Genomic DNA, 14,478 nt, shown 5'->3' on the forward strand with positions numbered 1-14,478 from the left:
GGGCCCTGGGGAGGCTGTAGCTCCAGGGCTGTGCTCAGTGCTGGGCCCCTCACTCACTGCCACAGGGACACTGAGGGGCTGCAGGGAGAGAAGATGCACTGGGAAGCTCTGGGCTAAATGAGGGTACCTGAGGCAAAGGTTCAGTCTGCAGAGAACGAGGCTCAGAGGAGACCTGATCACTCTGACTCCCTGGCTGTGGCTGAGAGGGTCGGTCTCTGCTCCCAAGTTAAAAGCTACAGGCCAAGAGGAAAGGGGCTCAGGGTGCCCCAGGGGAGGTTGAGGCTGGAGCTGAGGCAGAACTGTTTCCCTGAGAGGGGTGTCAGCCCCTGTGCCAGGCTGCCCAGGGAGCTGGGGGAGTGCCCAGCCCTGGAGGGGTCCCAGAGCCGTGGGGCTGAGGTGCTTGAGGGCCGTGGCTCAGTGGTGCCTGTGGCACTGTGGGGTCAGGGTTGGACTCCAGCAGCTCAAAGGGCTTTTCCATCTGTAATGATTCTCTGGTCAGTGCCCTGTGTGCCAGAACAGCAGCCAGCTCTCTCCTTGGTCCATTAAAAGCAGAAGAGCTCCATCCCCTCCGCTGAGCTCTGCCACTTCCTCCTGCCAAGCATCCCAGGAGGACTTGGGTTAATCGGGCAAGGTGGGGTTGGCTTTAATGAACTCACCATAACCGAGTGGCACAGCCCAGAGCCCGGCACAGAGCCCCAAGGTGAAGCTTCCCTGGAGGGGGGGGGGATGCTACAAGCTGAACTAGTCGATGGCTCCGTAGCGCTGGAGGCTGGTCGCCCACACGGCGTCTGCTCTACCCGCGCTCGCCAGCAGCCGGCACAGCTCCGCCGGGAAACCCTCCTCCCCCTGCGTGGGGGTGTGGTGGCCGGAGCCCCGCGGCGGCTGCGAGTAGCCCACGAGGCGCAGGTCGGGCAGGGCCGGGCCAGGCCGCCCAGCGCCGCCGCGCTCAGGGGGGTGCCGAGGAGACCGAGGCAGCGCAGGCGGCGGCAGCGGCGCAGCGCCGGCAGCAGCAGCTCCAGCTCCGCGTCCCCCAGCTGACACTCCAGCAGCTCCAGCTGCAGCAGCGAGCGCGAAGCGGCTTCCAGCAGCGTCCGCAAGGGTTGCAGGAGGCTGGGGGACGTGAGGTTGTGGCCGCTCAGGTCCAGCTGGAGCAGGGAGGGCGCGTGGAGGCTCGAGGACAGGAAGATGAGGTCGGAGGGGAGCAGGCAGCAGAAGGCCAGCGCCAGACTCTCCAGGGGAGTCTGCAGCTCGCTGGGAGGACAGGATGGGGTGGCAGAGTGGGGAACCCCCAAAGCACCCCCAAACCACCACGAGGCTCCCCCACCTCCAAATCCCCTGAGGCCCTCCCCAAACCAGCCACAGACCCCTAAAACCCTGAGGCTGCCCAAATTCCACCCCCAGGATCCCCCAAAATCCCTCAGCTCCCTCAAAGTCTCCCCCAACCCCCGTGAGGTATCCCCAAACCTCCTGAGACCAGACCCCTGAGCTGAGGCAGAGCTGCTCTGGGACTCCATCTCCTCATAAGTGTAGACAGTTGCACAGTGCCAAACTGGGCAACTCCCCTAAAACCCCCTGAGCCAAGGCAGAGCTGCTGTGGGACTCCATCCCCTCTTAAATCTTTGCCCACAGGGTGTAGACAGTTCCCCAATGCCAAACCCCAACCCCAAAACACCCTGAGGCTGCCCAAAACATCTTCAGGCACCCCAAACCCCTCTTTTATGCCTCCCCTGAGCCGAGGCAGAGCTGCTGTGGGACTCCATCCCCTCTTAAATCTTTGCCCAAGGGGCAAATGCCAAACCTTCCAAACCTTCCCCCCAAAACACCCTGAGCCCCCCCAAAACCCCCTGAGACCAGCCCCCTGAGGTGAGGCACAGCTGCTGTGGGACTCCATCCCCTCTTAAATCTTTGCTCACAGGGCAAATGCCAAACCTTCCAAACCCTCTCCCCAAAACCCCCTGAGACCAACCCCTGAGGTAGTGCAGAGCTACTGTTGGACTCCAGCCCCTCTTAAATCTGCCCCCACAGGGTGTGGGTGATACCCCAATGCCACCCCCCCCCCACACACACACATTCCCTCCCGCTGCAGCGTGTGAAGGTTTTGGAGTCCCTCCCCCAGCGGGCAGCTTACCCCAGGAGCTGCCTGAGTCTCCCAGAAAGCCTGGAGGAGTACAAATCGAGTTCCTTGAGGGCAGGCAGGGCCCGGAGGTGAGCGGCCAAGCAGCGGATGCCGGCGTCCGTGCCCGGGGGCCGGGTGGCACACGTCCACATTGCTGTAGGGCAGCTTGAGGCTGCGCAGCGCGGGGAAGCGGCCGAGGTGAGGCAGCACTGCGCACAGCCCCGCCAGCCCCAGGTTGTTGAAGCGTAAAACAACTCTGCGGACGGCGGCAGGGTCCAAGGAGTCCAGCAGGGAGACGACGGTGGAGACGGAGAGCTCCTCGGCGTGGAAGTCGCGGCAGAGCAGGCGCAGGGGGGCGCAGGGCGAGCGGAGGGCGGCGCGCAGCAATAGGCGCGTAGCAATAGGGCACCCCTAAGCCAGCCCCCATCAATAGGGCATCCTATAGCACCCCTAAGCCAGCCCCCATCAATAGGGCATCCTATAGCACCCCTAAGCCAGCCCCCATCAATAGGGCATCCTATAGCACCCCTAAGCCAGCCCCCATCAATAGGGCATCCTATAGCACCCCTGAGCCAGCCCCCATCAATAAGGCATCCTATAGCACCCCTAAGCCAGACCCCATCAATAGGGCATCCTATAGCACCCCTAAGCCAGCCCCCATCAATAGGGCATCCTATAGCACCCCTAAGCCAGCCCCCATCAATAGGGCATCTTAGAGCACCCCTAACCCAGCCCCCATCAATAGGGCATCCTATAGCACCCCTAACCCAGACCCCATCAATAGGGCATCCTATAGCACCCCTAACCCAGCCCTCTATCTATAGGGCATCCTATAGCACCTCTAATCCAGCCCCCATCAATAGGGCATCCTATAGCACCCCTAACCCAGCCCTCTATCTATAGGGCATCCTATAGCACCCCTAACCCAGACCCCATCAATAGGGCATCCTATAGCACCCCTAACCCAGACCCCATCAATAGGGCATCCTATAGCACCCCTAACCCAGCCCTCTATCTATAGGGCATCCTATAGCACCCCTAAGCCAGCCCCCATCAATAGGGCATCCTGTAGCACCCCTAACCCAGACCCCATCAATAGGGCATCCAATAGCACCCCTAACCCAGCCCTCTATCTATAGGGCATCCTATAGCACCTCTAATCCAGCCCCCATCAATAGGGCATCCTATAGCACCCCTAACCCAGCCCTCTATCTATAGGGCATCCTATAGCACCCCTAACCCAGCCCCCATCAATAGGGCATCCTATAGCACCCCTAAGCCAGCCCTCTATCTATAGGGCATCCTATAGCACCCCTAAGCCAGCCCCCATCAATAGGGCATCCTATAGCACCCCTAAGCCAGCCCCCATCAATAGGGCATCTTAGAGCACCCCTAACCCAGACCCCATCAATAGGGCATCTTAGAGCACCCCTAACCCAGCTCTTTATCTATAGGGCATCCTATAGCACCTCTAATCCAGCCCCCCATCAATAGGGCACCCCACAGCACCCCTAGATCTGCACCTCATCAATAGGGTACCCCTAACCCAGCCCTCTCTCAATAGGACCTCCCATAGCACTCCTAACCCTATCCCCCATTAATAGAGCACCCTATAGCACTCCTAACCCAGCTCCCCATCAATAGGGAACTCCAGGGCAGGACCCATGACCCACCCCTCTTAATGAGGGGTACCCCCAGCACCCCATAAAGGAAGCCTACAGCAGGATCTCCAACACCCCCCTTCCCTCCCTGGGCCCCCCTGTGCTGCCCTCACACCCCTCGACCCCCCTCAGCTGCCCTCACCCCCCCTCGATCCCCAGGGTCACCTTCAGCTGCCCTCACCCCCCCCCAATCCCCGGGGTCCCCTTCATCTGCCCTCAATCCCCCAGTCCCTGGGGACCCCTTCAGCTGCCCTCACGCCCCCCCAATCTCCGGGGTCCCCTTCAGCTGCCCTCAACCCCCTAATCCCCGGGATCTCCCTCAGCTGCCCTCACGCCCCCCAATCCCCGGGGACCCCTCAGCTGCCCTAACGCCCCCCAGTCCCCGGGGACCCCTCAGCTGCCCTCACGCCCCCAGTCCCCGGGGACCTCTCAGATGCCCTCACGCCCCCCAATCCCCGGGATCCCCCTCAGCTGCCCTCACGCCCCCAATCCCTGAGGCCCCCCTCAGCTGCCCTCACGCCCCCCAATCCCCGGGATCCCCCTCAGCTGCCCTCACGCCCCCAGTCCCCGGGGACCCCTCAGCTCCCCTCACCCCCCCCAATCCCCGGGATCCCCCTCAGCTATTCTCACACTCCCCCAATCCCTGAGGCCCCCCTCAGCTGCCCTCACGCCCCCAATCCCCGGGATCCCCCTCAGCTGCCCTCACCCCCCACAATCCCCGGGATCCCCCTCAGCTGCCCTCACGCCCCCAATCCCCGGGATCCCCCTCAGCTGCCCTCACCCCCCACAATCCCCGGGGACCCCTCAGCTCACCTCCCGCCCCCAGTCCCCGGGGACCCCTCAGCTGCCCTCACCCCCCACAATCCCGGGGGACCCCTCAGCTGCCCTCACGCCCCCAGTCCCCGGGGACCCCTCAGCTGCCCTCACGCCCCCCAGTCCCCGGGGACCCCTCAGCTCACCTCCCGCCCGCCGCCCCGCTCCCGCCGGGCCCCTCACGGCCGCGCTTCCAGGCATGCGCACTGCACCCCGGCACCGCCCCTCCGCCAATCAGAGCGAGAGTTTCACCACGGAAGGCGGGCCCGGCGTCGTTACTAGGTGCCGCCTGCCATCCTCGCCCGCCCATTGGCTGCCGCCGTGTCTGTCATCGCTTCCTCCCTTCTTATTGGCTGAAGGGCGGCGGCAGCGGGAAGTTCGATCTGAGCCCCAGACGCTGCGGTCCCTGCGCGGCTCCGGGAGGTCTCGGATCCCCCCGGGCCGGGGAACGGCCCCGCTCCGCACGCCATGGAGCGGCAGCGGGAGGTCAAGGCCCTGCTGAAGAGCTGGGAAGCGGCTTTTCTCCGGGAGCAGCGGAGGAAGCCCGGCCAGGTGCCCGCTGCGGGGGGCGGGGATGGGGAGGGGCGGCGGGGCAAAGCGGGGTTTTAATGGGGTTCTGAGGGGAAAGGTGGAGTTTTGAGAGGAAAAGTGAGGGGTTTTGTGAATTTCTGAGGAACAAGTGGGAATTGGGAGGAGCTTGGAGGGGAAAAGTGGGGTTTGGTGGAGGTTTGAGGGGAAAAGTGTTTTTTTGTGGGGTTCTGAGGGGAATAAAGGTTTTTGTAGAGCTTTAAGGAGAAAAGAGTGGGGTTGGTTGTCTGCTGAGGGGGAACAGTGGAGATTGGTGGGGTTCTGAGGGGAAAAGTGCGGGCTTGGTGGAGTCTGGAGTGGAAAGGTGGAGGTTCGGTGGGGTTTTGAGGGCGAAAGTGGGTTTTTGATGGGGTTCTGAGGGGAAAAGTGGAGTTTTGGTGGAGTGTTGAGGGGAAAAGTGGGGGTTTGGTGGATTTCTGAGATACAAGTGCGATTTTAGTGGAGCTCTGAGGGGAAAAGTGGGGGTTTTGTGGAGTGTTGAGAAGAAAAGGGGTTTTAGTGGAGTTCTGAGTGAACAAGTGGCGATTTGGAGGATTTTTGAGGGTAAAGGTAAGTTTTTAGTGCGGTTCTGAGGGGAAAAATGGGTTTGGGCAGAGTTTTGAGGGCAACAGTGGGTTTTACTGGAGTTTTGAGGGGAAAAGTGGGGGTTTGGTGGAGGTTTGAGGGGAAAAGTGGTTTTTTGTGGGGTTCTGAGGGGAATAAAGGTTTTTGTAGAGCTTGAAGGAGAAAAGAGTGGGGTTGGTGGTCTGCTGAGGGGGAAAAGTGGAGATTTGTGGGGTTCTGAGGGGAAAAGTGCGGGCTTGGTGGAGTCTGGAGTGGAAAGGTGGAGGTTCGGTGGGGTTTTGAGGGCGAAAGTGGGTTTTTGATGGGGTTCTGAGGGGAAAAGTGGGGGTTTTGTGGAGTGTTGAGAAGAAAAGGGGTTTTAGTGGAGTTCTGAGTGAACAAGTGGCGATTTGGAGGATTTTTGAGGGTAAAGGTAAGTTTTTGGTGCGGTTCTGAGGGGAAAAATGGGTTTGGGCAGAGTTTTGAGGGCAACAGTGGGTTTTACTGGAGTTTTGAGGGGAAAAGTGGGGGTTTGGTGGAGTTTTGAGGGGAAAAGTGTTTTACTGTGGGGTTCTGAGGGGAATAAAGGTTTTTGTAGAGCTTTAAGGAGAAAAGAGTGGGGTTGGTGGTCTGCTGAGGGGGAACAGTGGAGATTGGTGGGGTTCTGAGGGGAAAAGTGGGGGTTTGGTGGAGTTTTGAGGGGAAAAGTGTTTTTTTGTGGGGTTCTGAGGGGAATAAAGGTTTTTGTAGAGCTTTAAGGAGAAAAGAGTGGGGTTGGTTGTGTGCTGAGGGAGAAAAGTGGACATTGGTGGGGTTCTGAGGGGAAAAGTGCGGGCTTGGTGGAGTCTGGAGTAGAAAAGTGGAGGTTCGGTGGGGTTTTGAGGGTGAAAGTGGGTTTTTGATGGGGTTCTGAGGGGAAAAGTGGAGTTTTGGTGGAGTTTTCAGATGAAAAGTGGGTTTTTTTTGTGGAGTGTTGAGAAGAACAGTGGGTTTTACTGGAGTTTGGAGTGAAAAAGTGGGGGTTTTGGTGGAGTGTTGAGGGGAAAAGGGGTTTTAGTGGAGTTTGGAGTGAAAAAGTGGCGATTTGGTGGATTTTTGAGGGTAAAAGTAGGTTTTTGGTGTGGTTCTGAGGGAAAAATGGGTTTTGGTGGAGTTTTAAGGAGAAAAGAGTGGGGTTGGTTGTCTGGTGAGGGGGAACAGTGGAGATTGGTGGGGTTCTGAGGGGAAAAGTGCGGGCTTGGTGGAGTCTGGAGTTGAAAAGTGGAGGTTCGGTGGGGTTTTGAGGGCGAAAGTGGGTTTTTGATGGGGTTCTGAGGGGAAAAGTGGAGTTTTGAGAGGAAAAGAGGGGAGTTTGTGAATTTCTGAGGAACAAGTGGGAATTGGGAGGAGCTTGGAGGGGAAAAGTGGGGTTTTGGTGGAGTGTTGAGGGGAAAAGTGGGGGTTTGGTGGATTTCTGAGATACAAGTGCGATTTTAGTGGAGCTCTGAGGGGAAAAGTGGGGGTTTTGTGGAGTGTTGAGAAGAAAAGGGGTTTTAGTGGAGTTCTGAGTGAACAAGTGGCGATTTGGAGGATTTTTGAGGGTAAAAGTAAGTTTTTGATGTGGTTCTGAGGGGAAAAATGGATTTTGGCAGAGTTTTGAGGGCAAAAGTGGAGGGTTTGTGGACTTCTGAGGAACAAGTGGGAATTTGGAGGAGCTTTGAGGGTATAAATGAAGTTTTGGTGGAGTTTTCAGATGAAAAGTGGAGTTTTGGTGGAGTGTTGAGGGAAAAAGTGGGGTTTTGGTAGAGCTTGGAGTGAAAAAGTGGGGGGTTGGTGGGTTTTTGAGGGTAAAAGTGGGGTTTTGGTGGGGTTTTGAGGGGAAAATGGGTTTTTTGTAGAGTTTTAAGGAGAAAAGAGTGGGATTGGTGGTCTGCTGAGGGGGAACAGTGGAGATTGGTGGGGTTCTGAGGGGAAAAGTGCAGGCTTGGTGGAGTCTGGAGTGGAAAAGTGGAGGTTCGGTGGGGTTTTGAGGGCGAAATTGGGTTTTTGATGGGGTTCTGAGGGGAAAAGTGGAGTTTTGGTGGAGTTTTCAGATGAAAAGTGGGGTTTTTTGTGGAGTGTTGAGAAGAACAGTGGGTTTTACTGGAGTTTGGAGTGAAAAAGTGGGGGTTTTGTGGAGTGTTGAGAAGAAAAGGGGTTTTAGTGGAGTTTGGAGTGAAAAAGTGGGGATTTGATGAATTTTTGAGAGTAAAAGTAGGTTTTCGGTGTGGATCTGAGGTGAAAATGAGTTTTTGTGGGGTTTTAAGGGAAAAGTAAGGTTCTGGTGGAGTGTTGAGGGCAAAAGTGGGGTTTTGGTGAGATTCTGAGAGGAAAGAATTGGGTTTTGATGGTGTTGTGGGGAGAAAGTGGGATTGTGGTGTAGTCTTGAGAGGAAAACTGGGTTTTGGCAGAGTTTTGAGGGCAAAAGTGGGGGATTTGTGGACTTCTGAGGAACAAGTGGGAATTAGGAGGAACTTTGAGGGGGAAAGTGAAGTTTTGGTGGAGTGTTGAGGGGAAAAAGTGGGGTTTTGGTGGAGCTTGGAGTTAAAATTGGCTGTTCAATGGGTTTTTGAGGGCGAAAGTGGATTTTTGATGGGATTCTGAGGGGGAAAATGGATTTTTTGGTGGAGTTTTAAGTGGAAAAGTGGAGGTTTGAGAAGAAAAGTGGGGATTTGGTGGACTTAAGAGGAACAAGTGGGATTTTGGAGGAGCTTTGAGGGGAAAAGTGGAGTTTTGGTGGGGTTTTTAGATTAAAAGTGTGGGTTTGGTGTATTTTTAAGGGCAAATGTGGGATTTTGTGGACTTTGGAGTGGTAAGGTGTGGGTTTGGTGGATATTTGGGGCAAAAGCGGGGTGTCTTGTGGTTCTGAGGGAAAAAGAGAGGGTTTGGTGGTCCACTGAAAGGAAAATGAGTTTTTGTGGAGTTTTAAGGGGAAAAGTGGGGTTTTGGTGGGGTTTTAAGATGAAAAATGCAGTTTTGGTGGAGTTTTCAGATGAAAAGTGGAGTTTTGGCTGCCCTCACGCCCCCCCAATCTCCGGGGTCCCCTTCAGCTGCCCACACCCCCCCCAATCCCTGAGGCCCCCCTCAGCTGCCCTCACGCCCCCCCAATCCCCGGGATCCCCCTCAGCTGCCCTCACACTCCCCCAATCCCTGAGGCCCCCCTCAGCTGCCCTCACCCCCCACAATCCCCGGGGACCCCTCAGCTGCCCTCACGCCCCCCAGTCCTCGGGGACCCCTCAGCTGCCCTCACGCCCCCCAATCTCCGGGATCCCCTTCAGCTGCCATCACGCCCCCCCAATCCCCGGGGACCCCTCAGCTGCCCTCACACTCCCCCAGTCCCCGGGGACCCCTCAGCTGCCCTCACCCCCCACAATCCCCGGGGACCCCTCAGCTCACCTCCCGCCCGCCGCCCCGCTCCCGCCGGGCCCCTCACGGCCGCGCTTCCAGGCATGCGCACTGCACCCCGGCACCGCCCCTCCGCCAATCAGAGCGAGAGTTTCACCACGGAAGGCGGGCCCGGCGTCGTTACTAGGTGCCGCCTGCCATCCTCGCCCGCCCATTGGCTGCCGCCGTGTCTGTCATCGCTTCCTCCCTTCTTATTGGCTGAAGGGCGGCGGCAGCGGGAAGTTCGATCTGAGCCCCAGACGCTGCGGTCCCTGCGCGGCTCCGGGAGGTGGAGTTTTCAGATGAAAAGTGGAGTTTTGGTGGAGTGTTGAGGGGAAAAGTGTGGCTTTAGTGGACCTTGGAGTGAAAAAGTGGAGATTTGGTGGGTTTTTGAGGGCAAAAGTGCGTTTTTTGTGGGATTCTGAGGAGAAAAAGGTTTTTTTGTAGAGTTTTAAGGAGAAAAGAGGGACGTTGGAGTTCTGCTGAGTTGGAAAAGATGCAGATTGGTGGGGTTCTGAGGCACCAGTGGGATTTTGGGGGAGCTTTGAGGGGAAAAGTGGAGTTTTGTTGGTGTTTTCAGATGACAAGTGTGCTTTTAGTGGATTTTGGAGTGAAAAAGTGGGGGGTTGGTGGATATTTGAGGGCAAAGGTGGGTTTTTGATGGGGTTCTGAGGGGAAGATGGGTTTTTGTGGAGTGTTGAGGGGAAAAGTGGTGCTTTGGTGGGGTTCTGATGAAAAAGTTGGGCTTTGGTGTAGTTTTGAGGGGAAAAGTGAGCTTTTTGTGAGTTTTGAAGGGAAATGTTGGGGTTTGGTGGAGTTTTAAGGGGGAAAAAGTGGGATTTTGGTGGAGTTCTGAGGGGAAAATTGGGGAGGTGATTTGAGGGAAAAAAAGTAGTGTTTTTGTGGTGGTGTTTGGACAAAAAGATAGAATATTGGGGTTTTGGTGGTGAAATCTCTACCAGGAGGCTGCAGTGAGCTGGAGGTCGGTCTCTGCTCCCAGCTAGTGAGTGACGGGCCAAGAGGAAAGGGGCTCAGGGTGCCCCAGGGGAGGCTGAGGCTGGAGCTGAGGCAGAACTGTTTCCCTGAGAGGGGTGTCAGCCCCTGTGCCAGGCTGCCCGGGAGCTGGGGGAGTGCCCAGCCCTGGAGGGACCCCAAAGCCCTGGAGCTGAGGTGCTGAGGGCTGTGGGTCAGTGGTGGCCGTGGCAGGGTGAGGGCTCAGGGCTGGGCTCCAGCAGCTCAAAGGGCTTTTCTAACTCAAATGATTCTGTGGTTTGCTCCCTGCAGCTGTGGCATCATCACAGATGCCAGTCCTGGGTCGCTCAGCACCATCTGCTGCCACGGCCTCCGCGGCCGCTACGTCACCGTCACCATCCTGGGCCGGGAGGAGCAGTTCACTCTCTGTGAGGTCGAGGTCTACACTGTCCACCCCGAGCCATGAGGGGCTTTTAAGGGGGACAAGGTGAGGAGTTTCCCCCCTGGCACCAGGACCCTCTGACATCAGATGCCCCTGGAGGCTCCCTGTCGTCAGAACCACCCTAATAAACATCCCCACGGGGCCTCTTTGTGCATCACCATCCCCATCCCATAGGCTCCAGAGGACCATGGCATCACCATCCCCACCCCGTGGGCTCCACAGGACCATGGCATCACCATCCCCACCCCGTGGGCTCCACAGAACCATGGCATCACCATCCCCACCCCGTGGGCTCCACAGAACCATGGCATCACCATCCCCATCCCATAGGCTCCAGAGGACCATGGCATCACCATCCCAACCCCACGGGACCTCCAGCCTCTTTCCATCACCACCCTTGAGGCCCATGGGGTTCCACCATCCTCATCCCCACTCTGTGGCTCCCCAGGACCTGTGGTGGCCACCTCGGGGTGGGGGTGGCCGTGGGAGGTCACTCACTCGCCCGTGAAGCCTTTGGAGATGGAGTGGAAGGAGGTGAGTTCCACCGAGTCCAGGTAGGGCGGCCCCATCTCTGTCAGCACCTTCCTGAAGGAGTGGAAGGCCGAACCCTCAGCATACACGTTGTCCTGGTACACCTGGAGGAGGGGGGAAACTGGTGGGGTTACCTAGATGTTGGGGTCCACCTCACATACCCCCCGAGTCTGAGGGTCCCACTCACCTCGTCAGCCATGAGGAAGAGCCTCTCCTCGAAGGCGAATTTGATGACGGCCTCAATGCACTGACGGCTCTGGACCTGCCCTGGGAGGGGGGAGAAGGGGGGAGGTTGGCATAGCGGAGTGGGGGGGTCCAGTCCCACTCCCACCATGGGTTTGGGGGGCCCAGTCCTGCTCCTGATGGGTTTTGGGGGGCTCAATCCCTTTTCCTGATAGGTTTGGGGGCCCAGTCTTGCTCCCTATGGGTTTGGGGTATGGGCTCAGCCCCACTCCTGATGGGTTTTAGGGGACTCAGTCTAGTTTCCCATGGGTATGGGGGGGCTTAGACCCCCTCTCCTGATAGGTTTGGGGGACCCAAACTGCCTCCCTATAGATTTGGGAGGAGAGTCATCCACACTCCTGATGGGTTTGGGGGGGCTTAGCCCCTGCTCCTGATGGGTTTTGGGGCCTTCACCCCACTCCTGATGGATTTGAGGGGACTCAGTCCCACTTCCTATGGCTTTTGGAGGGTCTAAACCCAGTTCTTGGGTATGTTTTGGAGGTCTTAGTAGGACCAGTAAAGCACTGGGGGTCTCAGAATGGGACTGGGAGGGCACTGGGAGCTCACAGCCCTGGTACCAGAAGTCCCATCCCAACCTCAGGGTCCCATCCCAGCCCCAGGGTCCTATCCCCAGGGTCCCATCCCAGTCCCAGGATCCCATCCCATCCCTGATATCCCACCCCTGGGGTCCAATCCCACCCCTGGGGTCCCATCCCAGTCCCATCCCATCCCTGGGGTCCCATCCTAACCTCAGGGTCCCATCCCACCCCTGAGATCCCATCCCTGGGGTCCCATCCCATCCCACCCCTGAAGTCCCATCCCTGGGGTCCCATCCCAACCTCAGGGTCCCATCCCACTCCTGGAGTTCCACCCCTGGGGACGCATCCCACCCCTGGGGTCCCATCCCAGTCTCATCCCACCCCTGGAGTCCCATCCCAGTCCTATCCCGTCCCACCCCTGGGGTCCCATCCCACCCCTGGGGTCCCATCCCATCCTGTCCCATCCCATCCCACCCCACCCCTGGGGTCCCATCCCACCCCTGGAGACTCATCCCATCCCTGTGGTCCCATCCCATCCCACCCCTGGGGTCCCAACCAGTCCCATCCCATCCCAAACCTGGGGTCCCATCCCACCCCTGGCGCCCCATCCCACCCCTGGGATCCCATCCCATCCCACCCCTGGGGACTCATCCCAACCCTGGGGTCCCATCCAGTCCCATCCCATCCCACCCCTGGGGACCCATCACATCCCATCCCACCCCTGGGGTCCGATCCCAACCCTGGGGTCCCAGCAGTCCCATCCCATCCCACCCCTGGGGTCCCATCCCATCCCTGGGGTCCCATCCCACCCCTAGGGTCCCATCCCATCCCATCCCACCCCTGGGGTCCGATCCCAACCCTGGGGGCCCAGCAGTCCCATCCCATCCCACCCCTGGGGTCCCATCCCACCCCTGGGGTCCCATCCCACCCCTGGGGTCCCATCCAGTCCCATCCAATCCCATCCCATCCCACCCCTGGGGTCCCATCCCATCCCAGCCCTGGGGACTCATCCCATCCCAGCCCTGGGGACTCATCCCATCCCACCCCTGGTGTCCCATCACATCCCATCCCACCCCTAGGGTCCCATCCCCTCCCAACCCTTGGGTCCCATCCAGTCCCATCCCATCCCACCCCTGCGGTCCCATCCCATCCCAACCCTGGAGACCCATCCCATCCCTGAAGTCCTATCCCTGGGGTCCCATCCCAACCTAGGGTCCCGTCCCACCCCTGGGGTCGCATCCCACCCCACCCCTGGGGTCCCATCCCATCCCTGGGTTCCCATCCCATCCCACCCCTGGGGTCCCAACCAGTCCCAACCCATCCCAAACCTGGGGTCCCATCCCATCCCACCCCTGGGGCCCCATCCCACCCCTGGGGCCCCATCCCACCCCTGGGGCCCCATCCCACCCCTGAGGCCCCATCCCATCCCTAGGGTCCCATCCCATCCCACCCCTGGGGTCCCATCCCACCCCTGGGGACTCATCCCATCCCTGTGGTCCCATCCCATCCCACCACTGGGGTCGCATGCCATCCCATCCCACCCCTGGGATCCCATCCAGTCCCATCCCAATCCTGGGGTCCCATCCCACCCCTGAACTCCAATCCTTGGGGTCCCATCCAAACCTCAGGGTCCAATCCCACCCCTGGGGTCCCAGCCCTGTGGTCACATCCCACCCCTGGGGTCCCATCCCAGTCCTATCCCATCCCACCCCTGAGGTCCCACCCCTGGGGTCCCATCCCACCCCTGGGGTCCCATCCAGTCCCATCCCATTCCATCCCATCCCACCCCTGGGGTCCCGTCCCATCCCACCCCTGGGGTCCCATCCCATCCCACCCTTGGGGACTCATCCCACCCCTGGGGTCCCATCCCATCCAATCCCACCCCTGGGTTCCCATCCTATCCCAACCCTGGGGTCCAATCCAGTACCATCCCATCCCATTCCATCCAACCCCTGGAGTCCCATCCCACCCCTACGGACCAATCCCAACCCTGGGGTCCCATCCCACTCCACCCCTGGGGTCCCATCTCATCCCTGGGTTCCCATCCCACCCCTGGGGTCCCAAACCTGGGGTCCCATCCCATCCCAAACCTGGGGTCCCATCCCATCCCACCCCTCGGGCCCCATCCCACCCCTGAGGCCCCATCCCATCCCTAGGGTCCCATCCCATCCCACCCCTGGGGTCCCATCCCACCCCTGGAGACTCATCCCATCCCTGGGGTCCCATCCCATCCCACCCCTGGGGTCCCAACCAGTCCCATCCCATCCCACCCCTGGGGTCCCATCCCACCCCTGGCGCCCCATCCCACCCCTGGGATCCCATCCAGTCCCATTCCAATCCTGGGGTCCCATCCCACCCCTGAACTTCAATCCTCGGGGTCCCATCCAAACCTCAGGGTCCCATCCCACCCCTGGGGTCCCACCCCTGGGGTCGCATTCCATCCCCGGATGGGACGCCAGGGGTCGGATGGGACCCTAGGGGTGAGATGGCACTGGATGGGACCCCAGGGGTGGGATGGGACCCCAGGGGTGGGATGGGATGGGACCCCAGGGGTGGGATGAGTTTCCAGGGGTGGGATGGGATGGGACCCCAGGGGTGGCATGGGATGGGTCCCTAGGGGTGGGATGGGATGGATCCCATCTCATCCCA

At 59.3% G+C, this 14,478-nt stretch overlaps 1 protein-coding gene across 1 annotated transcript; it reads right to left on the reverse strand.

Annotated features, from left to right (window-relative positions):
- Window positions 1-618: 618 nt before the first annotated feature.
- LOC133626307 (uncharacterized) lies at window positions 619-14,270 on the reverse strand. Its single transcript, XM_062004369.1, has 6 exons — window positions 14,252-14,270; window positions 11,256-11,335; window positions 11,036-11,172; window positions 10,481-10,565; window positions 2,129-2,527; window positions 619-1,251 (listed from the first exon to the last, which is right to left on the reverse strand). Exons 1-6 carry the CDS (start codon window positions 14,268-14,270, stop codon window positions 742-744), a joined length of 1,230 nt encoding a protein of 409 aa, XP_061860353.1. The 3' UTR covers window positions 619-741.
- Window positions 14,271-14,478: the final 208 nt, after the last annotated feature.

The sequence above is a fragment of the Colius striatus genome, chromosome 10, assembly GCF_028858725.1.
Source record: "Colius striatus isolate bColStr4 chromosome 10, bColStr4.1.hap1, whole genome shotgun sequence".
NCBI classification, from domain to species: Eukaryota; Metazoa; Chordata; class Aves; order Coliiformes; family Coliidae; genus Colius; species Colius striatus.